This window comes from Ambystoma mexicanum, chromosome 8, assembly GCF_040938575.1.
Source record: "Ambystoma mexicanum isolate Mex_15411 chromosome 8, UKY_AmexF1_1, whole genome shotgun sequence".
NCBI classification, from domain to species: Eukaryota; Metazoa; Chordata; class Amphibia; order Caudata; family Ambystomatidae; genus Ambystoma; species Ambystoma mexicanum.
In genome coordinates, this window is record NC_090929.1 from 1176437135 (window position 1) to 1176462800 (window position 25666).

The 25666-nt window shown below is 42.5% G+C and overlaps 1 protein-coding gene across 4 annotated transcripts in view; it reads left to right on the forward strand.

Annotated features, from left to right (window-relative positions):
- The window catches only part of PCDH15 (protocadherin related 15), a 3978145-nt gene that overhangs the window by 981153 nt on the left and 2971326 nt on the right, over positions 1-25666 (forward strand). For all 4 annotated transcript variants that reach the window (XM_069611238.1, XM_069611242.1, XM_069611241.1 and 1 more), the window contains one exon: positions 18399-18554. In XM_069611238.1, the coding sequence (XP_069467339.1) occupies positions 18399-18554 (156 nt within the window). The remainder of the gene's footprint in view (positions 1-18398; positions 18555-25666) is intronic.

The following is a 25666-nucleotide window of genomic DNA, read 5'->3' on the forward strand; positions in this document are numbered from 1 at the left end:
TCACCCAACCTTGGACTTTCAGCTCGGCTAGCAGCACATAAGTGAAGTGAAACCCAGGTGCATGAATAACATCAGATTGATGCCCACTTTCCCAATTAGTCCATCATCTCTCATCAGTCAGGCCATGAGTCAACATTTCCCATCTGTAGTTGACCTTGTAGTCTGCTCTCTCTTCTGGGACGTCCAAAGGAGGCTTGAAGAACAGCCCTTGTTCTCGACTTCTGAGACTCATTTGAAGACACCACACATGTGTGCATTTCGACCTCTTATTTACTGCTATTTGATTTAATTATACTGAGTGTCATTGCTCTTCTTGGCCTCTAGAGACTCGCTCACCCTACCTTGTATAGACTTATACACTTTTAATTGTCCAATACTTGGCTCCTGTAGATGTTTTCCTCTTCTTTAATCAAAGAGAAATATGTCTCCTCAATGGCTTATCCATCTGCCTCCTTTCGTGCTTTGCAGCTATTCCTTCAAAATATCATCCTTGATCCCGTGATAACATAGACTCCTCTTCGTTTTACAAACACAGCTGTTCTTCAAGTGTCTCCTGACTCTTCAATCCTGATCTATTTCTGAGCTAACTGAATTGAATCTTGACACAAGCCGGCATCCATTTTCCAATTATGGCCGTCCTAGCCACGTTATATATTCCTCTATAGCAAGTTTATATATGTCTTTTCTACCTTGCGTGCATATTTTCACCTATTGGTCGTTTGCATTCATGATTACTTTATCATTTCATACAGATTTTTCTTGTCACTTCAGCTACATTGTCTCTCAAGTATTTTCATATTATTTCAGTATGGCTCTGTATATTTGCTTTACGACATCACTCTGCCCTCATTGGGTTCCACTCAGCACTCCACGATGTCCAATGGTTCGTGCTGACATCCTTCCACACTTTTATGCAAGGGTACATTCGGTACGGCTGTCTGAGTGCAATTCTTCTCTCATAAACTAGATGTGGTATAGGAACAACACATGGGGTTTCATACAGTGCTCTTCTCCTACTGTTCCAATATGATTGCGGTGAGGGGCCGTGAGTTAGGAATAATGCATCCAACTGCTCCTCTACACAACTCTACTTATGACTCTCTGCCAAGCAACAATAGTTTCACTCTCTTTTTACCTCACTTGCTTCTCACCCTTGTGGTCTTCTTCAGAACCATTTTTCCCCTCCGCCTCATGATCCCTCTTCATCTTCTTCCCTGTTTGCATCCTAACGACTTTACTTACAGAATCTCTCTTCTTCAGTCTTCTATTCCCCCTACTCCCTCGTCACCTTCCTTTTTATCTAGCTGTTCTACCCCTCCCTCTTCTGTGATGTTTACGTTTCTCCCTCTCACCAACACGGACATCTCCTCTGCCCTTGCTAGGGCTAATCCCCTGATTATCCTCTTCCGTCCCTTATAATCATGCTTGTTTATTCAACACTTCATTCCTTTATTGCTGCCCTTTTAAATCCTTCTCTCTCTCATCTTCTACTGTTGCCTCTAACATGTATCAATTCTTCCTATCTTGAAAAAACCTACACTCGATCCCTCCCCACCTTCTAATTATGTCCCATTTCTCTTCTCCCTTTTCTCTCAAAGCTTCTCAAGTGTTTGGTTTATTCCCAAGTCTCTTCTTTTATAAACCTGTACTCACTCTTACCTCCTTTCCAGTAGGGCCTTAGACTCCCCACTCCACTGAAACTGCTCTTTTATCTGTCACTAGTTCAACTCTCACCTCTCGACAAGCATTCCTCTCTTCTTGTACTTCTTGAGCTGTTGTGCTCATATGACCTTCCTTTTTCTTTTGCTGAACCGGGCTTTCATGACACTACTCTCACATTGTTTCATTCTTTCCTTTCAGGACACACATTCTGTGTCTCCTGGACTGGTCACTCTTCTGCCATTCACCGTCCCAAGACTGAGTCCTTGGCTCTCTGTTTTTTCCTTCTATACCTCTCTTCTCAGTGCTATCATCTCTTGTTTTGCCTTTTATTTTCATGGATGATACATACATATTCCGTTCCTTCACTGACTCTATTCACTCTTACTTAACACCCTGGTTTCTTGCTATTCAGTCATGTATGTCCTCTCACTATCTCCACTATAATCCCTCAAAACCAGAGGTTTTCTTCCCTGCTCTTACTATACTCCCTCCATTACCACCTCATTCAATCTTGTTCCCCCCTTCTCTCGTTCCACCTCTTCATCAGACCACAATCTTTGTGTTATTTTTGATTCTTCACTCTCCTTTTCTGCTTGCATTTCTTATATTTCCATTCTTCCTGCTATCAGTTGTTCAACATTTGTAAAGCTTAACACTTTCTTAGATTCTCTTCTACCAAACTACTCTTTTCCTCTCTAGTTTTCTCCAGACTATTCTACTGCTCCTCTCTTCTTGTTGGCCTCCGGCATCTCACCTAGCACCTTTTTGTTCAATCTATCTGCGCTCTTTCCCCTTGCAATTCTATTTTTTATGCTCTAAACTCTCTGCACTGGCTTTCTTTTGAAACGTGTTTACTGTTCAACTTTCTTTGTAATGTCATCCAGTGTCTCTATGGCCTTGCCCCTCCTTATCTCTCTTTCTAAATCTTTCTACTTCCCTGCCCGATCATTCTGCTCCCAATCCTTTTTTCTCTTAACTGCCCCCTTTCTCCCCCTGTGTGCATCCCGGTTCTGCTCCGTAGCTCTGCTCCCCCCCCACAAATTAAAACTCTCTCACTACGTGCCATATCTTCTTTTCCCCTCTATAAGTCTCACTTCAAAGCTCATCTCTCTCACTGATTGGTTGAATTTGTTTTCTTCCAAATGTTCATTTTTTAAAACCCTTTTTACTTTGTTCAGTGCTTAGACATGAAGCTCTCAAAAAATTAAATAAATACAAAATACATCCAGAAAACAACTTCATATGCGCTGTCTGAGCCTTGGTCCTCTCCCACATGAATGGTGGCAATGCCCTTTTGGCATGCCTTATGTGACTACCCTGGCAACCCTGAGATGTGTCCTGCAAGCACCAGCACTACTCATCAAAGGACTCAATAAAATAAACCACATCAAAATTCAACCACATCACCCGACCCTCATCAAACCTGCCTGGCTCCCGCTGTAATCCTGTGTCGTCCTCCACTCATGTTGCATAAGGCTGTCACCCTGAAGTCCCTAAACTAACTCACTAAGAAACTCAGCATTCCATGCCGTTAAAAGGAAGGGACCAGAAGGCAGGCCTGCTCTGTCTACACCCAATACTCTGGAATCTTCTCCCAATCAACCTCAGACTCGCCCATTGCTCCTACTGTTCAGGAAACACCTCAAGACCTTCCTCTTCCAGGAACGGCTCCTCCTGACACTTAGCTCCAAACACCCTCCACTCCGTACCCTACTGTTACGATGTGATAGGTGCATGCGTGGGCCAGAACAAGGCCGTGCATGCGCCGTTGAATAAAGGGAGCCCCCATGCCTGCAGTTGTGGCTGGACTCAGTTGCGAGCAGACCTGTCTCTGTGTCTTCTTCAGAGGTACCTGCTCAGTGCACGTGCGGCTGCCATTTTGTTGAATCATACGGTTGCAGCCCCTGACTGGGTGCTCGTGCGCCGTAGTGGTAATTTGTGGGACCTTCACAGCTATTAAGAGCAATGGCTGTGTCTACATGCATGTTCTGAACATTTATGGATAATTTTGAAGATTTGTTCTACGCCTGCAGCCTTCTACAACAACATCCAGCTGTGGGGTGGACATTTATATGTTTAGTGACTTGTTGCAGTGATTTTTCAACATTTCGGTTGCTTTCAGCTGCCTACAAGGACATTCTGCTGAGGGAATGACACTGTGGGGTGTTGGTCCTGGACTGGCTGGTGTGAGGCCACAGTGTTGTCTTCCTGGTGTCTTCGACTGGCATGCACAGTGCTCACATGTGTGTCCTAACCTGCTGGAAGTCTGCGTGGGAGCTGGTGGTGGTTAGCTGACTCTTGTTGGGGTCAATTTTTCTGGTGCCTTTGCCCTTGGTTATCCTGTTGAACGCTACACACGCCTGGCATCTGGACCTGTGCGGACAACTACGGTGCTGGCGCTGACTTGCGGCCTCTGGACTTGTGAGAGGTGCATGTGCGGTCTGTGGCCATGAATGACAATGATGGTGGTCAAGGTGCTGCAGCACCCCTTGCTCTTCTCCATGTCAGACCTGCTCCTCGACAACAAGGTACGCTGGCGCCCATGCCGGAATTTGACATGTCTGGCCCTCCATAGAAGCTCGACCCTAAGTGGCTCTTGTAGATCAAGAATTTGGAGATGTATTTCAGGGCTACTGGTGAGACTGAGAAGGAAGCAAAGGTAGCCACCCTTCTGTATGCTGCGGGTTCTAAGGTGCATCAGATATATGAATCTCTGAACCGCCCGGCTGCCATGTAAGAGGCTGCCAAAGATGCCCTCAAAGAGTATTTTCTTCCCCTGGCAAACCAGGACTTTGACCGCTTTGTGATGTGTGGGGAGAAGCAGCATGATCATGGGTCTCTGGACAGTTTCTGTGGGTGATTGCGGCACCTGGCTAGCACTTGTCAGTGGGAAAATGAGGAAGGGATGGTGAGAAATCAGCTTCTCCAAGGGTGCACTTCAGGCAAACTGCGTCGCTAAGTGCTCCGAGAGCCAGGGCTCACTCTGACTCAAATCTTGGAAATGGGGAGAGCATATGAGTTGGCAGACAGTCGTGCCGCAAAAATGGATGTTGCAGTTAAGCCCGGAAGAAGTGAGGGGGCGTATGCCATCGGGCGCAATGCAAACTCTGCGCCGCAGCAGCCAAGGTGGGCTCAAAAGAAATCTGAGCCTGCGCAGAAGGGTGATGTGTCCCAGCAATGTCAGAAGTGTGGGTATTAACTTCCACATTCTGGTGATTGCCCTGCCAAGACAAAGGTGGGTGGATGATGCAGCACTGCTGCCCACTTTGCCAGGATGTGCCGGGCGGCTAATCCAGTGGCAGTCTCGAGGGGCTAAAGCAGAGCAAACAGTCTTGGCCCACGCAAGCAGAAGAGTGTGGCTGCGGTTGAGCAAGATCTCAAGGAGCTGGACATTGCGGAGGAAAAGAAGGAGGAGGAGGAGGAGGAGGAGCAGGAGGATAAGGAAGAGGTTATCTTCATCTCGAACATTGATGCCATCGCAAAGAAGCACCGACAGCCCATGTGTGAGGTTGACATATGCGAGACTCTTTCCCCGGTCCTCATAGACGCAGGTGCCTTTGTGTGTGTGATGGCCTTGCAACATTATGAGGCACTGCCAGGACCGCCTATGTTGGCCGAGTCCAAGGCCAAGATATACTTGTTTGGAGGGGATCATCCGCTTCCACTACAAGGGGTGTTCGCTTCATCCATCAGGCATGCCAATTGATCCATCAAGGCTAAGTTCTTCGTCACGGATGTAAGCCCACATTCTCTGATCATCTGCGCGGCGTCAGAAGCCCTGGATATAGTGCATTTTGGCGCTTTCCATTTACGCTGTCTATGGCCTCACTGAGAGGTTTGCGGGACTGTTTGAGGGCGTGGGCAAGCTAAAGGGAGAACTGATACGTCTGCATATCGATGAATCCATGAGGCCTTCAGCACTCAAACACGACACATTCCCTTTCATCTAAGGGAAAGGTGGAACAAGAACTTCAAGGCCTCATTGATCTAGACATCGAGAGGGTGGATGGCCCTACCCTGTGGGTGTCTCCCATAGTCGTGGCGACTAAGCCCAAAAAGCCTGGGGCTGTGCGCGTCTGCGAGGACATGAGGTTGCCCAACCTGGCCATAAAAAGGGAGCGACACCTGACGCCAACACTGGATGATGTGGTGGGGGAGCTGCAGGGTGCCAAGGTGTTTTCTAAGCTAGACCTGCGCTTAGGTTATCACCAGCTCGAACTGCATCCAAACTCTCGTTATATCACCACCTGTACCACTCACAATGGCCTGTATCACAACAAGAGGCTCAGTTTTGGAATCTCCTCTGCGGCGGAAGTATTTCAAAATGTGATCAGGGGTGCTTTGGCTGGTCTGGTTGGAGTGATCAACCTGAGTGATGACATCTTGGTGTATGCCTCCACAGAAAGGGAACATCTAGCGAGGCTGGAGAAGGCACTGGAGAGGATTTCCTACCTGGGATTAACCTTGCATCGTGAAAAGTACAAGTTCTTGAAGAAGAGCATTGAATTCTTTGCGTTAGTGTTCCATGCAGAGGGGATTTCACCGGACCCACAAAAGGTTAGAGACACTCACGAGGCCAGAGCCCCAGACAATCCATCTGAGGTGTGCAGTTTTCTGGGGATGGTGAACTATTGCGGGAGGTTCATCAGGAACCTTGCCTCCCTCTCGGAACCGCTCCGGGCCCTCACCAGAAAGGACGTTGCGTGGATGTGGTCAGCAGAAGAGCAGAGTGCGTTCGATACCATCAAGGCGGCACTCACTGGGGACGAAACAATGGCATTCTTTGACCCCAAGAAAGAGGTCTGATGCTGACCTTTTCCTCCCCTGGCTTGTTTTAGGTCCCTTGCTCCCAATTGCCGGCTCTCCCAGTTTTCTCTTCATTCCCTTTTTCTCTGCTTCCTGTTCTTCCTCCCATGATTGTAAAGCACTCACTTGCTTCCCTGAAGCCAGGTGTGAGCTCAATAAATGTCATAAAAGTAATAATAATAATATTAATAATAATAATAATAATATACAATGCACCAATGAAAAGGCCATTCTCCTGTCCTCCAGTCATTTCATGAGTTCTAAAAGACAGACTCCAGTAAGGTAAATGAGAATGAAGCAGTTGCTTAAAAACTGAACTTCTAGGAGTGGGGGGGAACCGAGGGGGGAATGCTGCATGTAGAACTGCCACAGTCCAGCAATGTAATGCCCCCAGGGAACATACTGGGCCTTTAATCGGTTGTGGGAACATCATTAATAATGACATTACAATAAACATTGTTATTATCTTGTTTACCTGTAGGACACTTGAGTCAATGTTAGATCTTAACAGTTAACATTATTATTACTATTATTACTATTATTAGTCTTCCCCATAATGTGTTGCTATGTTGAATGTGCCTGCTTTTCAATTGAGACAATTGTTGGTTAGCAGCCTCAAAAACCTTTGCAAAAGCCACAAAGGTCTCTTGGCATTTAACACTCCTGCACATGTACAATAAATATTTTAATTAGACTCATTGACACGGTACACACCTCCCTTGCCGCTGCACTTTACATCGCTGCACTTGCACGATTTGAATGACAAGGGACTTAGTAAGATCGTTTGTCTTGTCCTCCCTCTGTCTTCCTTTGCTTGTCTCGTCGTTCTTAGAAATACTTGTCTACAGGTGTGTTATAAATGACATATCATATCATTCGTTTTGGGATACTTTTATGGTTCTTCCCAGAGCTATGTCTGACTATGATTCACCATGGTCAGTTGAGTACATATGTTTCGCGGGTCTCCTGGTTAAGTTATCCACTGCTAATATCAGCAGACAAGTTTTGTAGTGTTATGGCCTTCATGTCTCCACCAAATGCAGTACACAACTTGAAATTCTTGGGTCACATCAGTTGAATGTGGTAAGTGTGGCTCCAACAATGGCATGTCTATTATTATTAAACCTGGTAAAAAGAGTGACAGGGCATACATAACAAAAGGTCTTGTTTTCCTTGTTTAAAATGTGAAATGATATTTTACAGAACACTTCCTACTATTTATTATTTGTTGTTGCTGTAGGAGAGTGTTGTATGACTTCGCGATGATTAAAACATCATTGAAAAATACTTTCAAACCCAGCACCCAGGGATGCTCCCTTTTCAAAGTTGGGCACTGAAACGTTTGCACTGCCAAAGCTGTGCTCATACCATGCATATGAGCCCAGCATGATAATTCACCATGCAATTTCCGGCGTTTTCAAGATGGGATTGAGTGCACACCCTGCAGGGCAGTGGCGTGTGTGGCATGTTAGGGGATGACTACTGCATATAGATACAACCTGTGCATGGTTAGTGCAGTGTGTGCCTAGCATCACAGTGGAGCGCGTGGGGAAAGGGAGTTCAATCTATCAGTACTTGGGAACTAACCCATAAAAGTACAAGTGCTCAAAGTCATCCAAAACATGTGTACATATTCGAACTAAGTACCGTAACGACGCCTGTTACAATACATTCCATAAAAAAGACATCAAATAGAACAATAAAACAAACGCCTTCTTCGTCATGATGGATAAGACAGCAATTAAGAATAATCATAACATAATTGCAGAGGAGGACAATTTCATAGTTGGCTTATACCAGATTATTCAATTAATGCTTTTCGATCCCAGTCTCCAGGCCTTGCGCCAAGGAACTTGAAACTGCGAGCCCCCGTTCTTTATAGCATGTCATTTTACATATAACTAAGCCATCGCTAGCATGATGTTTCAGCAGGATCAGTTCGTCACAGATATGTAAATATCATGGGTCATGGATTCAATCGCCAATTGACAAAAACGGCAACATGTCTTAATGTCTGGAGACCATCTGTAAGTATAGTCGGCCGCTGAGAAAATATTGAAACATTGTATGTTCAGAGTTCTATTAAACACGGGGTAAAATGTCATTCAGGTAGTGTTCAAACACTCTTCTTTATATAAAATGCAACCAGGGAACTTTGACTGTGTCTTTAGTAATGGAGATCTTTTTATCAATAAGGTAAGAAGAGTTTATCTTAATTCCTATAGGCAATGGCGGAAAAACAAATGTGTGCCAGATTGCTTGCCGTGACAATGTGTCTAATATCACAGCAAATAGCTGTTACAAGTCCCTGAGATTACAATGTTGGTGCCAAAACAACCTGGCTGAATAAATGTGCCTGAACCTTGAATCACCCATTATTTCAATATTGGTGTTTAATATATTTGTGATTTGTTTCAGCTGGGCGGGCCTTCAGGAGATTTGGGTGACAGATTCGGGCTGAGCTCATGACAATTTAATGTTGAAATGTTATTCTTTACATTGCGATAAAGAAGTCTGGCCTTTTCTTGCCAGCATATTTTCAAAGCAACTAAGCAACCCAAGTATAAAATTAATAGCATGGATCAACAACATTTCCTGCCAAAGGTGCTCAAAGAAAGACACGTTTCTAAGGCACTTATGGCTTCCATCTGGCTGCTTCTTTAATACAGAAACCAAATTCAGCTTAGTTTGCAACTGAAAAAAATTGCATCATTTATAGCAATGTAATGCCACAAAAAAATAGACAGGTGATGCATTTTTCAAAAACATGATATTACTTTGACAAATGTGCATGTCACCTTATTCACAAAGTTAGTCTGCTCATTTACATGGGGCTCTGCTGCAGCACACATGATGCAATGGTAAGCCTGCTTGCATACATTACTGTCTGGAACATATGTTCATCTCCCTGCACCCTTTTTGGATGTTACAAGTGCATTTCTTTATTATGGCACCCTAAAGTTATTGTGAAATGTATTAAAAATGTTTTTTTTAAAAAAAACATGTTATCCCATTTTGAGGGATATTAATGCAAGTGTAGCAGAAGCAATTCTTTGTGGAAGTTCGCTCAAAAATGTTATTGTCACGATTGTTCTGGCATGTATTTTTAAGCATACTGTAATGGATCTTAACATGTTTTCCAAAGCATCTTACCTTAGTTTTCTTTACTTTTACACATGCAAAAACAACGGGTTGGGCGTAGCCAGTTTATGATGATCTTATTCATTGCAGCAAGAATACAGATCGCCCGGTATCCAGTTAAAATATCAAAAACATTTGGTCAAATGACAAAAATGTCGAAAAAATGTCAAAAAAAATATATATTTGAATGCTTTCTTTTTTTATTTACATGTTTTTTTTGGGTTCCGCAAGTTAAAAAAAAAAGGGTTAAAACAGGAAAAACAAATGAAAAGGGGGGCTGGGAGGAACCCCCCCATTTCAAACAAAAAACAAACAAAAAAAGACATTCTACATTTTTTTCGACATTATTTTTTCGACATTTTGACTTTCGACCAGTGTAATTCGAAATAGTCGCTATAAATCAGATCGCCCGCACCTCAAACTGACATCACTAGTCCAAAGGATATGCTCCACCTATTTTCATGATGTTCGTGGCCAGTGTAGCGAAACGTGGCTTGTCATCACCCACGCCATAATGTTATTATCGCCGAACCAGGATGTAGTTTTTCTTTCTTGCCCCAAATAAGAGAGAAAAGCATTTGTCTTTAAGAAAACATAAATAGTCTGCAATGTTACAAGGGCTTTTATTTTGCAAAAAATGCTTACAAGAGATGATCAAGTGCACAAAATGAAAAATATGTTTTTGTAATACTTCCTCTTGATACGCCAATTGCGATCAGCGATTGATCAATCCCTGTACTCCAATTCTTGTGTGTCCTATGTTACACCAGAAAAACTTTCTAGTGATGCACGTGGTATTCCGTTTCAGAGAGGCTGTGGATTCTTTGCACTTTCAAGTGCAACGCTTTTGCTTTAGCACATTTTTACATCATGAACGCTGACAGGTTGCTCCTTATTGCTAGTACCGCCAAAGGGCAGATTGGTCCTTGTCAATCGTTCCACATAACGGTTATCAAATAAGCACAGTTTATGATTATCCACCAATGTTGATTGAAGAATCCCTCCGATGGTAGCTGGAAACTATGGCATGCACAGAACGGTACAATATAGCTGTGTAGATAACAGAATAAAAGAATACAGCCGTGCATGCTTGGATCTTCTGCAGACCCTTGATTTGTTTTTGGACAGGGGTGTCATGCGTATATTGGGGCGGCACAACGGTGGGATTGTTAGGTCGGGGGTGTGTGGCTGGCTCTGGACCTGCTGGGTGGGAGTTAGGGTCCTACCGGCAGTTTAGTGGATATAAATGGACACTGTGATCTGCCTGGTGATATCTCACGCTCTTGCAGGGCACATTCCTTTGGAAGATACTAAATATTTGCATCACTGGAGGCACAAGTAGGAAGTGGCTAGAACAAAAATGAATGGGTTGGAAAAAACAATCTTACTAGGAAAACCTCCTCCCTTCTGTTTCATCCCAAAGCTTCCAGCACGTACATGTGTAAAAAATCACATGGGAAAATTTCGAAAAGTTTTATATTTAGATATAGTTTTAAATTTCTAGGTTACACATTTTCTATATTATACATTTTGAACAAAATGTGAAAGAACACACACATGAGCAAACACAAATTGCATTGTCAGAACAAAGCAGAAACAAGATATTGTTCTTGCATACTGGTATGGTGGAACAAAAGTAATGCAATCACTACTGTCACTGTTATAAGCAGATGACAGGCGTCATACACAAAGTGAACAAATAGACATAAACAAGTCAGTAGTGCATATCTACAAGGGAACATTGGTAATTTTGTAAATTGGTGAAAAAGCGTCTACACCAGGTGTTTCAGCCCTATAGTCAAGCTTAATGAGCCATTTCTTCCTAGGGCCTTCATCAGGACGAAGGGAAGATGGTGTGTTCAGGATGTTCAAAGGGTGCTAAAACGGGAATGAAGGACATTGATAAGGGGAGGTTCAATATAAATTAGTTAACGTGAGTGAGATAAATCACTAAGTGTATGTCAAAGAATTGAATCGACATAGCTTACCTGTGGGGACGCGAGTCAAACCACAGGTGGAGGTGAGTTACCTACAGGGGAAATGAACAATACCGTGTGACTGAATCTGGTATTAGAGGCTCAAGGTTAAAAAAGGTATATGGGTCTACATGACTATTCTGAAGATCTTACCTATACAGGGTGGCCAGGTGTCCAAAATCAATGTGATAGGACAACTGAATCTTCATGTTTTTTTCAACCCATTCATTTTTGTTCTAGCAACTGAAGCCTTCCTGGGCAGAATAGGGTTGTATCCACAAGTAGGAAGTGGACTTCCATGGGAACGGGGTTCTGCAGATTAATTTTGCCTTAATGAGATTGGGCCTAGTGAGCAGGGTTTGTGAACCGTGTGATCCTGCAAGCGGATTCCTTTTAGACCTAATACGAAATGGAGTCATGTGCTGTGGGTTTTCTAGTGCCATGCATCTACTGTTGGTGCTACAGTGCCCCTACATATTTCATGTGGCAGAATAGTGTGGATTGCTCACCCCTTATACACTACATCACTTTATAAGGTGTTCACCTTACTTGAAAGCGCATAGGGGGGTAAGATCAATTTCCATCCCATAAGAAGCACAGAGGATTGTGTTTGATTTCTGCACATGTTAGTCTGCATCCCATTTCTGAAATATGGATGCCATTACAATGTGCAGAAACTGTCCCTTATTTGTGAATATTTATTGTATTTATTATTTGTGAATATTTATTGTATATATTTATTTTATTGCAAAGCTCTCTCAAGAGCAGTGGAGATCTGTACAGGGCATGGATAGCCAACATTTGGGCTGGCATCTTTTAACAATAGCGCAATTCTGCAGGATGGGATATTTGCATTGGTCTGTGCATCCCTTGGGATTAGTCTTTGGTCGAAGTTTTTGAATAAGCCATGTTTGTGAAAATTGAGAATTGAGGTTGTTAACAACCTCCATTCTCAATTTCACATCTCATCGATTGGACCAACCAAGGTTTTTAGAATAGGCCTCTTATTGTAGACATGCTGCGCTTTTTCCCAGGTACAGAACTCATATTGCAAACATACTTGACTAACCTGACTAAATGGTATCCCTTTTTCAAACATCATGAATGTTTGACATGTGACTGACTTTGCAAAATCTATTGGCCTTCTGAGGTCATTGACCTGCATCTATTGTCTCTCTTGGTTATTAAATAAATTACATCAGTGCTCCTCATCTAAGCAACACACAGCAAAGATAAACCTTCATGAATCCCTAAATCTTGAGTGACTCTTTTCCAGCCCTATAGGTTTTTCAGAGGGCCATACCTGTTATGTAATACTATATTGTAATACTGTAAACCTCAGTTATACTCAATGTGTTGACCTCTGAATTATGAACATCGGGCCTTTACATGCCTGACATGTGACTCACTCTTCTGGTCTCACATTCAATCTTACAATTTCCATTTCAGCTTTACTACTTTGATCAACATCTGAATCATGAAAAGCTACATGTTTCTTTCCCAGATTTAACATAGGACCAGCAGATTGCAGATGGATATGTGCAGAAGGTACATTCATCCGGTTGAAATATTGTACGCAGGTTGTGTTATCCTCATTTGAAATCATTACTAGACACACCATTTTACATGTCCTCCCTTTATCCCCCACCTAGCCTCACTGGACTCTCTTTCTGTGGCATTATTCTTACTTCCTAAAGCCTTTTAAATTATTGTTTATATATTTACTTTTAAAGAATCCACACAAGCCTGTCCCCATCTCCCCTGCACTTCCCTGAAGCTGTATGACGCCTCTAGGGATGTCATGCAGATTCAGGCTTGAAAAGAAAATCAGTGGGTGCCAGTAAACCTAGCCCATCTCACCCTGACATTTTTGGGAGCCCTTGGATCAGTTTTCAGAATGTTCATCCAGGCTTTAAGACGAGGACTCTATTTACGCCATAAAAGCATTACCATACTCAGCTGTCACACAGTTTCAATATAATCAAACAAATGAAATAGATCACTTTGGGGCTGATTCTAAAACAATTTCTACTACTTACATGAGCTTGAATTGATGAATTTGTGCTTATATAGCGCTTTATGCCAAAGCGCTTTACAATGATAAAAGACCACAGGCAAAGTCGGTGAAGGATACAAATTATGGGAAAAGAAAATCATCTTTTTAAAGTAGAAGAAAAACAAGTGGGATTTCAATTAGGTTGCAAAATAAGGGACATTAACCAAGGGAATGATTAGATAGAGCGGGAGAGTTCCCGAGTTTAGGGCCAAATAAGGAACAGGAGCAAATGCGTGATTGGGTATAGGGTGGCCAAGCAACAGAAATAAGAAAAAGACTCGGAGCAGAGAGGGCGTGATGTTTGGTAGCAGGAAACGAGGGAGGAGAGCTATGGAGGTGCCATGCCAAAGAGGCACTTAAAGACATTAGTATGAAAATGGCATTTGAGACAATAGTCAAAGGGTAACCAGTGAAGAGAGTTAAGAGAAAAATAAATAGAGCTAGAGTAATTAAGAAAGCTTATGAGACGAACAGATAAGTGGTAAATAGACCAAAGTGGTGCAAGAGAAGTTGTGGGAAGACAGAGACCCAGAGATAAACCACAATCGAGACCAGGCAGGAAAATGCTAGGGACTAGGAGTTTGGTTGTCCGAAAAAATTTAGAAGGGGTACGCTTTACGTGTTTTCAAAAGATGAAAGTTGCAGGCACAAGCAGTGGCAAGAATGTTAAAGGAGAAGGACAAGGTGGGGTTGAAAGTGATAACAAGATTTTGAGCAGAGCTGATCAAGTTAGCTGAGATGGAGGCAAGAGAATGGAAGGAGGGGGGAGTAGAAGGATGAATTTGGGAAGAATGGAAGCATGGAGTATCCGTCTTGGATGAATTAAGATGTAATAAATGTGAAGACACCCAAGACTAGATAGAGAAAAGACAAGTGGAGGGTTTTGTATGCGGAGACTCTAGCCTTCCACCGTATGGTTGCATTGGCCAAATACCTGAGACGTGTCTATCTAAATGATTTAGTGTGTTAAAGTGTATTACCCGACTGTCATTTGTAATAGAAATAGTGGAGTCAACACTAAGGGTTGTTTTTAAGAGATAATTTTCCAATCAATATGTGTGTATGAACTTAACCTTTCATTATTTACTTCCTTCCATGAGTTCATGCAGTTATACCCCTCTGGTGAGGGGGATAGCTTCGGGGGCAACTCCTTTGTCTTGGAAGCAAGACAACGCAGCACAACACAGGTTTGAATCCCGATCCCATGCTTAGGAACCAATCTCTGGTATTAAGCGCATTATAAAAAATTGATTATAATGATTATATTTTGACGTCCTTGCTGCGTAGAGAAATTACCTTTCACATGCACACGGGCCTAAGAGAGAACAAGGTTTGGCTGCCATAGCTTTCCTGCCCTTCAACACATGCATAGTTCCAACTCATACAACTTGGCCTTCATAACATTGTCATTACCATCTTTTCATGAACCAGGAAAACACTATTGATGATGACGATTGTATTCCATGCTTTCAGGCACGCAACTAATGTAATGAAAGGAAACACCAATAATGCACATTAATATTACAGTGATGGCTCATTCTTCAGATGTAGCTGCCACAGAAAACATAACATTATCAAATGCATAACTTGCAGATTCTTATACAAAAACAAAAAAAAGAAAACAAGGAGCTGTGAAGCGGAGCAAGTATAAGAGAAGGGTATTCCACTTGGTCAGAAACCACCTTCCAACATTTAGCAGAACTTGCCCTTCCGAGCAAGAGCTATCAAACAAGCCATGGTGTTTGCACTCGGAAGTCACGGACAGTAGCTTAGTATTCACTGTGGTCGATGCCGTCAAACACGTATCTGTTTGCTCTTGGTAAGATATGGACCCACAGCTGTCCTTTAATACAGCCATTCGCATCTGTATTCCCACCTGAATTGCTGAACTAAATTCTATCTATTCTCTGGCAGAGGAGCACACGCCATCACAGAAGCATTCCATTCACCTCAGTCAAGATAACTCTTAGTTCTGCAAATTAAAATGTTTGCACTCATTCATATCGTGTGCGTGTGGATAATATTTACTTTTTCCAGTCATCTATGTCCACTAGGGTATTTGTGAGGAGACAGGGTCTGAGCCCAGCTCCTGGAAGTTGGATACTGTTGGCACATCTCCAGAGTGCCAAGAGAGTCCACATTCCACTCCAAAGCAAAATGAACCAGGTTTCCTCCATTTTGGGTTTTTTTCTCCAGTTTTAAAGATTGTTCAGCACTCCTTTCTATATATTATAACTGCACATTTTGCATATGCTTAAATCAACCCATAAATGAACTTATACCAGGAGAATTGCCTCTCGAGGCGATGCGTAAGCACAACATCCTTTTCGCAAGTTTCCTCCTGCTCACTTATTATTTAACACTCCACAACATGAAGAATAAACAATGCTTGTCAATGCCCTGCATCCTTTGGCATAGAAAGTGGTACATGTTTTATTGTTGCAGTTCCTTGTATTCCAAACATCGCATTGTCATTGCACTATCCTCTTCAAGGATTTGCTCTTCCTGAACACCAAGCCTTCCCCCCTTTCTCCCCCAAAGAACTATCCTTGGGGGGCCGTTCTGTGCCATCCTCTTGTAACCATCCATCCCCCTTGACCACTCCCTCCGGCCAGTGCAAGTATCCAGCCCCTCCAGTATGGAATAGCCTTCCTGTTTTGTCGCCCCACTCTTTCCACCTGCCGCTATTCTTCCCTCTTCTATGTTAACCTGTGGGGCGATCCTACTTTTAGCTTTTACTAGCCCACTGTGGCTTACGTCGCTGGATTGTCACCCCTCTGCCCTTCATCACTTGGTCCATGCTCCTATGCCATACCCCTGTTACTAACTCCCTGCCCTTTTGTTTATCATATTCATCTGGAAAGCTTTCATGGCTTTCCGAATATAGCAAGGTGCTCAATAAAAACCTCCCTGAAAATAAATATTATTGGGATTGCTCTGTATGGTGGTCGTTTCCAACAGGCAGCATGTTTACATGCGGATGTATTTCTCTCTAAAGCCCTTGCCAACACAAACTAAAGCCTATTTTACTTTAAAACCTAGTCAGTGATTGAAATCAACCCAAGGACCTTCTCATTACCGTTCCTCTATTTGAACACAGGATAACAGTTTTTACGCCTACTTTGTGAAAGTGTGATGAACCTTCATGAAGCTTCCTTTGCTGACCCCTGGGGTCAAAACAGGGACGTCATTTCACCAAAATGCCTGTGGTAGGGGAAGTGACATCACATGACTCTTGATCCATGATGACATCATGACCTTATTTGACATCAAGGAAAGCGATGGAACACGTTTATCCATTGACAAAACAGGAAGTGCATCAGATAGCATTGTTTCGAAGTACACTATGAAGAATATGGTTGCAATATCACTGTAACATGATATACATTTCATACAAGAATGGATCACCATATGTATCAGCAGAAAAAAAAAAACATGCTATAACTGCAACTTGCGAAAAGCACAATACATAGTCTGAAATGGATGCTTAATCTACTCTAAATGCTATTTGGAGGATTTTATCTGCATTGTGAATTTCAGGTTTTAAGAACAGACTAAATCAGTGACGCACTCCTTGAAGTGTGCCTGAAATAAACCTTTTAATGAGTCTAGCAATTATTGTATAGAATTTCAAAGAAAGAAAAACTATTTGTTATTCCTCTTCTTTCTTATTTAGGGTCACTGCTCAAGTTTTACAATTGTGGAACCCCCTGTTTTTTTTTTTCTTTTTTTTTTTTTTTTTTAGGAAGCCTGAACAAGAAAGCCAGCCACTCTAGAAACAGAGTCACATGATGTTGGCCACAGCCGCAGAGCTTCAACTTGTTAAAAAAAGAAAAAAAAAAAGATATTTTTTAGTTTGTTTTTTAGGGCTAGCAAGGGATACCTCAGCGTTTGCAAGTGTGACCCTTGTGACCCCTAAATGACATCCCTGGGTCAAAAAGGAGTAACCTTTGCCTGTTTCACTGAGTTTTCACAAGGCTGCATTCCTATGGATAAAAACAAGCTACTGATCCAGGGTTGGGGAAGGGTAGCGTCCACAGACATCTAACCACTTCACAGATTCTTTCACTACCATCTCCCATTCGAATTCCAACAGAATGAAGATGATTTTTAACATTATTTAACATTGGATATGAAAGGTTAATTGGGGAAAAGTTGTGTCTTTTTTCCAAAATGTCCAATATTTGATGAGTAAAAGATGAACGCATCAACTTAATTCATTAAAATACATACATTTGTATTCAGGTCTTATTTCCGGAAAGAACTAATATCATGAACACACTGTCTTTCTTTCCTATATGAGGAATTAATTTACTAAATGGAATTTTACATTTTTATGAAGTCCATTTTTCTTTTAAAGGACTTTTAAATATTTGCACAGTGAGTGTGTTTCCTAACGGATGTGAATAACGTGTTTTTATTAAGAACATTGTTCCATCAACTTTGTAGTCAATGATACTTGCTTAAGCCAATGCACCAAAAGTTATGTAGCGCGTGATTAAGAAATCATTGTTTTCTTTTTGATTGAATTATCTTCCAGCCCATCACAGAGAAGATTTGAACATGAAAATGAGCACTGTGGGTGACTGCAGGACGTACTTACTGCAGAATACACACATTTTGCATTTCAATCCCAGGCAGGATGAAGGATTACTGCAAATAAATCAAATCACAAAATTAAATTCCTGAATAATTGCAAAACATATATATTTTTCTTTATAAATGCCTGCAATTTTTCGCTTTTTTTTTTTTTTCAGCCCCCAGCCTCCATCCGAACTCTTGTCGTTCACGTCCAGTGTGTAAACAAAAGAGTTGGCATCGAAATCTTTCATGAAGTGCGGATTGTGGTGAGAGACCGGAACGACAACTCCCCCCGCTTCCAGAGAGTTAACTACTATGTTGCAATAAACGAGGTCAGTAGGGCAGCAATATCTGTGCATGCCATCACCCTTAGGCCAATCTCTGTATGCCTTCCCAAAAACGAATGCTCATCACTTACGTTCCAATTCTTATCTCACTTTTTAGAATCTACTGTAATTAAGTACATCATTCTGAACCCTGTATGGTACTGCATCAGTGATCAATCTCTTGCACACTCTTTCTCTCTCCCATATCTCTATCCTTGGAAATATGTAAGGTGGGCATGCTACTTGGCAAACACTGTCATCTTCCCAGAGTGTTAGAAAACACAATTGAAATGATGTTGGGTTTTAACAATGGAAGAACAAAACAGAGGTACATGCAGTGAGAATGTAAAGTAGTACATTTCAGTTAAATAACGGCACCATCAACTAGTACACAGTGGCATATTTAGGCTTTCTGCTGACCTATGCCCACGTAAGTGCATGGCCCCCTGCCTCAACTTTATTCCACCTCTGCCAGACTCTGCACCTTCACCAGATTCTGCCTCTTCAACAAACTCTGTGTTGACCAAACTACACCCCTTCAACCCCATTTTAACTCCATACTATTATTGGTACGTCTTTGAGGTTGCAGGGATTTGAAAGTTATTGCTTCCTCTCTATCAATTCAAGCCTGTCATCTTCTATGTTACGTTAGTTGAAAGAGTGTTTTCAGATCTCTGCTGCCCACGATTTGGAGAAGGTAGTGTGTTCTACAGTTGAGTGCACTACAGTGAATTTTTACAGCAAATTGTCTACTTTTGGTTAGGTATGAAAACTATCTTTTAGGGGAAGGAATAAGAAAATAAGCTCTCTGACAACTGGACACAAGTGAGAGAAGGTTTGAACACGGAATGTTGGTTTCCATGCTAATAGCTGGTTTCTTTGCCAAAATGGCCTGCTGTCAATCTATGGGAAGCACCTAGACTGGTCTGTAATATTAATGCAACATACCTAAATGTCTACATTCGGTCTTGTCAAATGGTAAAGTTTCCATATGAAACATATGCTAGTGGAACAGGCACATCTTATACAAATTTTGAATAAAATTAATTCAACCCCCTTCGCATGGTTACAGCTCTGCGATTAGTAGAGGCAAAATGGAAATAAGGCAAGTTACCTGCGACAGTGAACCACCCACATAGTCCAGAAACCATCAACATTAGAACTACACACCAAGATGCCAAACTATCTTGCAGCTAAAACCACCTGTGACTCTGGATCCCTTATGGACACTATCTAACCAGTGCACATGACCAACCCATCATAACCGCACATCTACCACACAACCAATGCACAGAATTCTAGTCCTACAGATACAATGTACGAGAACTCACACAAACTACCCCATGCAAAACAACACCCACAGAAGTCAGTTCCTCCTGGTTCTGAGTCTATACTCTCACTGTTTTCCCCAGTTACCCCCAACCCTCCTCTCTTGCAGAGCCAAGGGAGCTCCAGGAGACTACCCCTGGGTGGTAGTGGTGCGCTGTGCAAATCAACATAACATAACAGCCATTGTACCTCCAATCCCTTGGGCTGGAACACCATTAAAATATGGCAACATCATAAGTGAAGTTTGGAAAACATGCCTGGGCATAGACACCTTAATAGAGTAAAGACAATTGGAGAAGGTTCTTGGAATCTTTGGCTTTGCATTCTCACGTTGGAGTAATGGATAAGGGTGACCCTGAACATGCATGTGTGGGAAGCAACAGCATTCCTTGTAGCTGCACAATGCAGGCATTTGTTCAAATTACCCAACACTCTAAGAGTAAAATTGAGCAATGGATCGGGCATTCCAGCACAATATCACCTTTGAGGGTGTGGTTTAGGTGATGCCAGCTTGCATTTAAAGCAATGTAAAATGTTTGTTAACTCTGTAAAGTTGATTGGACTGTAGAATACATAGGAATATTTTGAGATTCGTGGGTATAGGTATAGATTTCCTGCTGTTGTTTGTAGTACTGTTTCACAATAAAAGTCCTACCTTGTATTTAAAATACAATGAATGTAAAGATTACTTATAAACATCACAGTCATGCATTGTGCGACATACTTTGCAGTTTGTTCTCTTGTTAGTACTGAGCGTGCAGCAGCATGTCATTAAAGACACATGATAAACCCAGCAGGGATGTCATTTGCCTGCTTAGCGCTGAGCAGCTTCTGTAAATGTGGCTGAATGGATATCTTTATGGGACACCTTTATAGCTGTGAAATAGTGCGTACATTTGGCACACAGTTTTCGTTCTCACCCGTCGATGGCGTTGGGGTGTCCTTCACAGGTTTCTTGATGGACTTGCGCATTCAGATTTACTCTTCACTTTTTAACTTCTCTATGATCTATTTCACGCTTGCACCTTTTGAGCAGCCACAGACTTCTGAATTGTGAGGCCGGGGAGGGAAATAAGTGCTTGCTTATGAATTTCATTTTAGTGCCGCCTGTGGGATCTCTGTGCTCGACTTAAGCATAAGCATGAGTTTACCATTGTAAAATGATGCATCATTTTTAACCTTTAATTTTATGAAGGGAAACCCCTAATTTTTGCAATTGTTTACAAAATGCATGTTGTGTATTTGAATATACAAGTGATTGCTTAATACAGTTTGAGAGTTGTATGACTGAATCACTAAATACCTAAAGCACGCTGGGTTTGGTACGCATGCCCTTTTAAAAAATATATATATAAACACAAGTCACCCTACCAATACAGCAATAAACAAGTTTGGCGATCAAAGACTTTAGCTGTCAGAGTGGAATGACTGCTAAAAGAAAATTGGCTTTATATTTAAAAAATGACAACAAATACATTGAAAATAAACTCCAATAAAATGCTGCTACTCTGGCAATCTGCTGCCCTAAGCCTGGGCCTAGTCGTCCTTGTTGTAAATATGTCTATGCTAGTACCCATCCCTTGATGTTTGCCTCCAATTAATTCCGAGAGCAATACATGTAATGAGGGTATGCAAATTAACTAACAAGCTTTCATTTGAGCTCCATATGGGATAGTTGTCAGTGTCCTACATGGGCACACTTTTCTTCTACATAACATTATCTGCCAAGAACACCAGATCTGAAGTATGGGGTACTAATGAAACACAGTTTCTGTCTCAGAAGAGCCTTAATACAATATTGTATTTCTACAAAGTGTATCAACAAAATCCTGTGTAAATAAATAAATGGGCATCTTATTTGTTTTCTTTGAATTAACACATTCATTGTGTTTATGTTAAAGCGAGTGCTGAAAGAACTTACTTGATAGCACCTCAAATTACTCACATTTCAGGCGATTTGCTCAGGTGTACGTTATTTATTTAAAAAAGTTTGTCTGAAGTTTTACCACATGGCGTGAAGGAGAACACATCATTGGGGCTCCTTTTCACTCCTAAGCAGCTTACAGAGGAATAGGAGGTTGTTGTGGGGGGCATGGTGAGGACATTTAAGACAGTAATATAGTTGGGTGGAGTTACAGCAGTTGGGTAGTAAGAAAGGTAGGGGAGATTTAGTGACTGGCGTTGATGTGGAGTAGGTTTATCTTCTGCAGCTTTGTGTGGCACATTCAGTGATTTGTGGACGAACGCACAAGAGCTATACATGGGCCATGGGTATTGCACCACAATCTTGATCAACCACTGAGACCTACAGAGAAGGTTGAGATGTCAGGGGCCACATTGATAGGTGTACCTATTGTTTTTAATAATGGGGGGAGTTTGAAAATGCAAGGTGTCCATCTATGCTGCCTTCATTCAATAATAAGTCGATAGAAATGATGATTGTGATTAGATGGATGATGATCAAGACAAACATTATGATCCATCAGAGTCCAGACAGGAACATGCAAAGAACTCAAATTCCCTGATTTGTGCAAATGCTTGTGACCATGCTATATCAGTGGTTTTATGCCCATCAAAGAAATGATTGCCGAGGCCCAAAGATCAGCTTGCATGTCAGCTAGGTTTATGTTATCGAATTTCTCTAACTGCAGAGGTGCCACAATTTGCCAATGAATGATATGGTATGATAGTCTATTTATATAGCGCCTATACACAATGTATTTCAAAGCGCTTCAAGGCAAGGGAGGGAACAAGGGAAAATACAATGACATTCGTACAGGCCATGAACAGTAAGGATGCGAAATTAACTATCGTACACGGCCTGATAACATTTCAGATAATGCAAGAGCTAAGGCATAGATAAGGAAGGGAGGGGAAGAGTGGGAAGGAAATGGAAACAGACAGGCGACTGCTGTACTAGGCCTGACAGCATTTCTGGTAGAGCTGGAGAAAAAAAAAGGGTGAGGGAGAGGGGAGCAGAAAGGGAGGGGAGGTACAAAACAAATGACTATCGTACTAGCCCTGACGCCATTTCATATATTGCTGGGTGGGGGGGGGGTAGCTCCTGAATGCATAACCTGAAGAGCTAATTGGCATCCATTGAAATGCTGCTTTGCACATTTTGAAAAGCCTATGTAAGTAATACAATGCCTTCACAGATTTGTGCAACTCTCCCAGAAGTGCTATACATTAGGAATAGTCAGTGGCAGCTGCATCCTAGTGTCCTTCCACACTATGTTCCACACTACGTTCTTTCAAAGAGGCTGCACAGGCACCTAATGCATCCCTCTGTGAGGTTCTCACTCTAGTGTACCTGCTTGAGTTCAACATGACACACCTGGGGTTATTAGCAGGTGATACCAATGTGATACTGTTTGTTTTTGAGTGAGCTGATATCAACTTGCTTGGTGATCCATGTATTGTATTTAAAGGGAAACTTGATCTGGTATCTTCATTTATGGACACGTGTATCAATGTTAAATTGGCAACCTTTCATATACATATCGGAGGAGAAGTATTCACAGAAAACATCAAAAGGAGGAAACAATGTGCAAATGTGCAAGAATGATTTCCTGCAGCAAGAACACCAACTAGCGTAAATATTACCAACTACAGCAGGAAGGGCATGTTCAAGAGGATTGTTGGTAACAATGGACTGTAGATCAACACCTGGTGAAAGCTGTGGTAGCAGTGTTGGTGTTGCAGATCGGGAGGAGATGCTGTTGGACACCCTCCTCACTGACTTGGGCATCTTAAATATAGACAGGTCCTCAACAGGAACAAACATAGGACCATCTGCTACACAGATTCTTGATGCTTATCTATTGGACGGTTTACCTTCAGTGATGACCCGGTACATTATTTGCACAACAAGAAATTCCTTTGGCTAGCATCACTTAGGCAAGTTTCTGCTAAATAAATTGGCCCCCATACATATGTAGTCTGAGAGTTTGGATTGTAGATGGGGATATTGTCTCTGACTGCAGCAGAGGCCTTGCACTGCTGCCTGTTGAAAACATGACATTTTATGTGGCAGACTATGCAATGACACCTCCACATTGCCAACACACCTGCTTGAAAGATGATTATTTGTTAGCGCCTACAACTAACACACTGAAAAGTGGAGCATTGTTGTTTTTCAGCATATGGCTGGGAAATGGGTTGCTGGAATTGTGATTTGGAGACACTGACCAGCTGCTGACATACCCATGCCATTGTCTATTGTGAATAAAATGATTTTAAATCCAACTATTGCGTCATCGACAAAATCACCACTTGTGAAATGTGTTTGTGGTCTCTTGCAGGGTTCAGCCCTCTGCGTAAGCTCTTGGACTCTCTCCTTGCTGCAGTCAGCCGCTAAAGTTCTCAAGATCTCACAGGTCACAACACCCCAGAAAGGACCTTGATCCCCCTCAAAGGGTGACTCCATGAACACAATGTGTAGGACTCACACAGGTTGTACCCTCTCCTTACTCTCTGGTGCATTCACACAGAATTCTGGCAGAGCCATGCACTAAAGTTCAAAAGCCCTCCCCAAAGAATGTTTTCTCACACTAACGTTATAAATCACCCTCACAGACTGCTGCCACTCTCACACGTGGGGAAATTCCCTGTGGGTCCAGTCATTCACCTAGTACTGTCTACTTTCTTCTCCACTGCATACTAACATTCCAGAGTGTAGGGATGGTACATCTGCATTAGCCTTTAAGCGTTGGCCACCACCACTGAGTAGACTAGCTCCCTGGCTTAAGGCACCATGCCTTGCAGGCAATTAGTGCCACATATGGTGAAAGGGGGTTCTACCCAAAGGAGGGTGCTCCCAGTGGCCAGCAATATTGTCCTTATGCTGCCACAGTTGCTGGCACCATTGGAATTGATTGGGCAGACATGTATGGTGCACAGAGTTTGGCATGTCAAGAACAGTATCGGCATACTGAACCCTTGTTCTTTGCTTTACTTGCACCAACTTTCTCATCAGCACAGCTGGGAGTGGCAACCATGTCGCATATTGGCACAGCAGAGGTGGTAGACTAATTTGATCTGTAACTGTTTGTAGCACTGGTGATCATGTCTACCAACGAATGTCATCTCATGTGTGGGCATTTTCTTAGCCTTTCTTCCTCACTTCATCCTCTTCCATCAGTCCTCCACCATGCAGAATACTTCATTATCATCCTGCCTCATGGTCTTGCCCTGTGGCAGGTAAAAGTACTCGTACTACTAGGACTATGTATTCTGTGCAGTGAGGTGGCGTTTTTCAAATTGTGGGACTACCCTATGAATGCTTTGCCGCCTTCACAATGTCAGATGTAGAATGAGGTCCGTCTTCCTCCATCACCCCATGTTTTATCACTTATTCCCCTTCATATATCTTCATTGTATTGCCTTTGGGAGGTCCACCACCTGCTGTGACACATAAACCGTGTGATCAACCCCTGAGGCTCCTCCCGAAGGACTTCCTCCATCCTCCACACACTTATCCTGCTGGATGGAGGCCAGTTCCTACTCAATACCCCAACCTAGACAGGAGCCATCTCATGCTCTGCTTGCAGCAGCCACATATTTCTCCCCCATGAGAGTACACCCCCCCCCCTTAATTTCCACTAGCACTGCCTCCATGGGAGGTTCTACCAAATGTACTTCACCTCTGCCTCTGTGGGAGGTTCCACAGGTGGCCTGTCCTCACTTGCATCTGTGATAATAAGAGGTTCCTCTAATGGCCCTGCCTCTTCTCCCACTGCTTCTGATGAGGTCTCCCACTGAAACATCGAGCAGATCAGCTTAGTTGG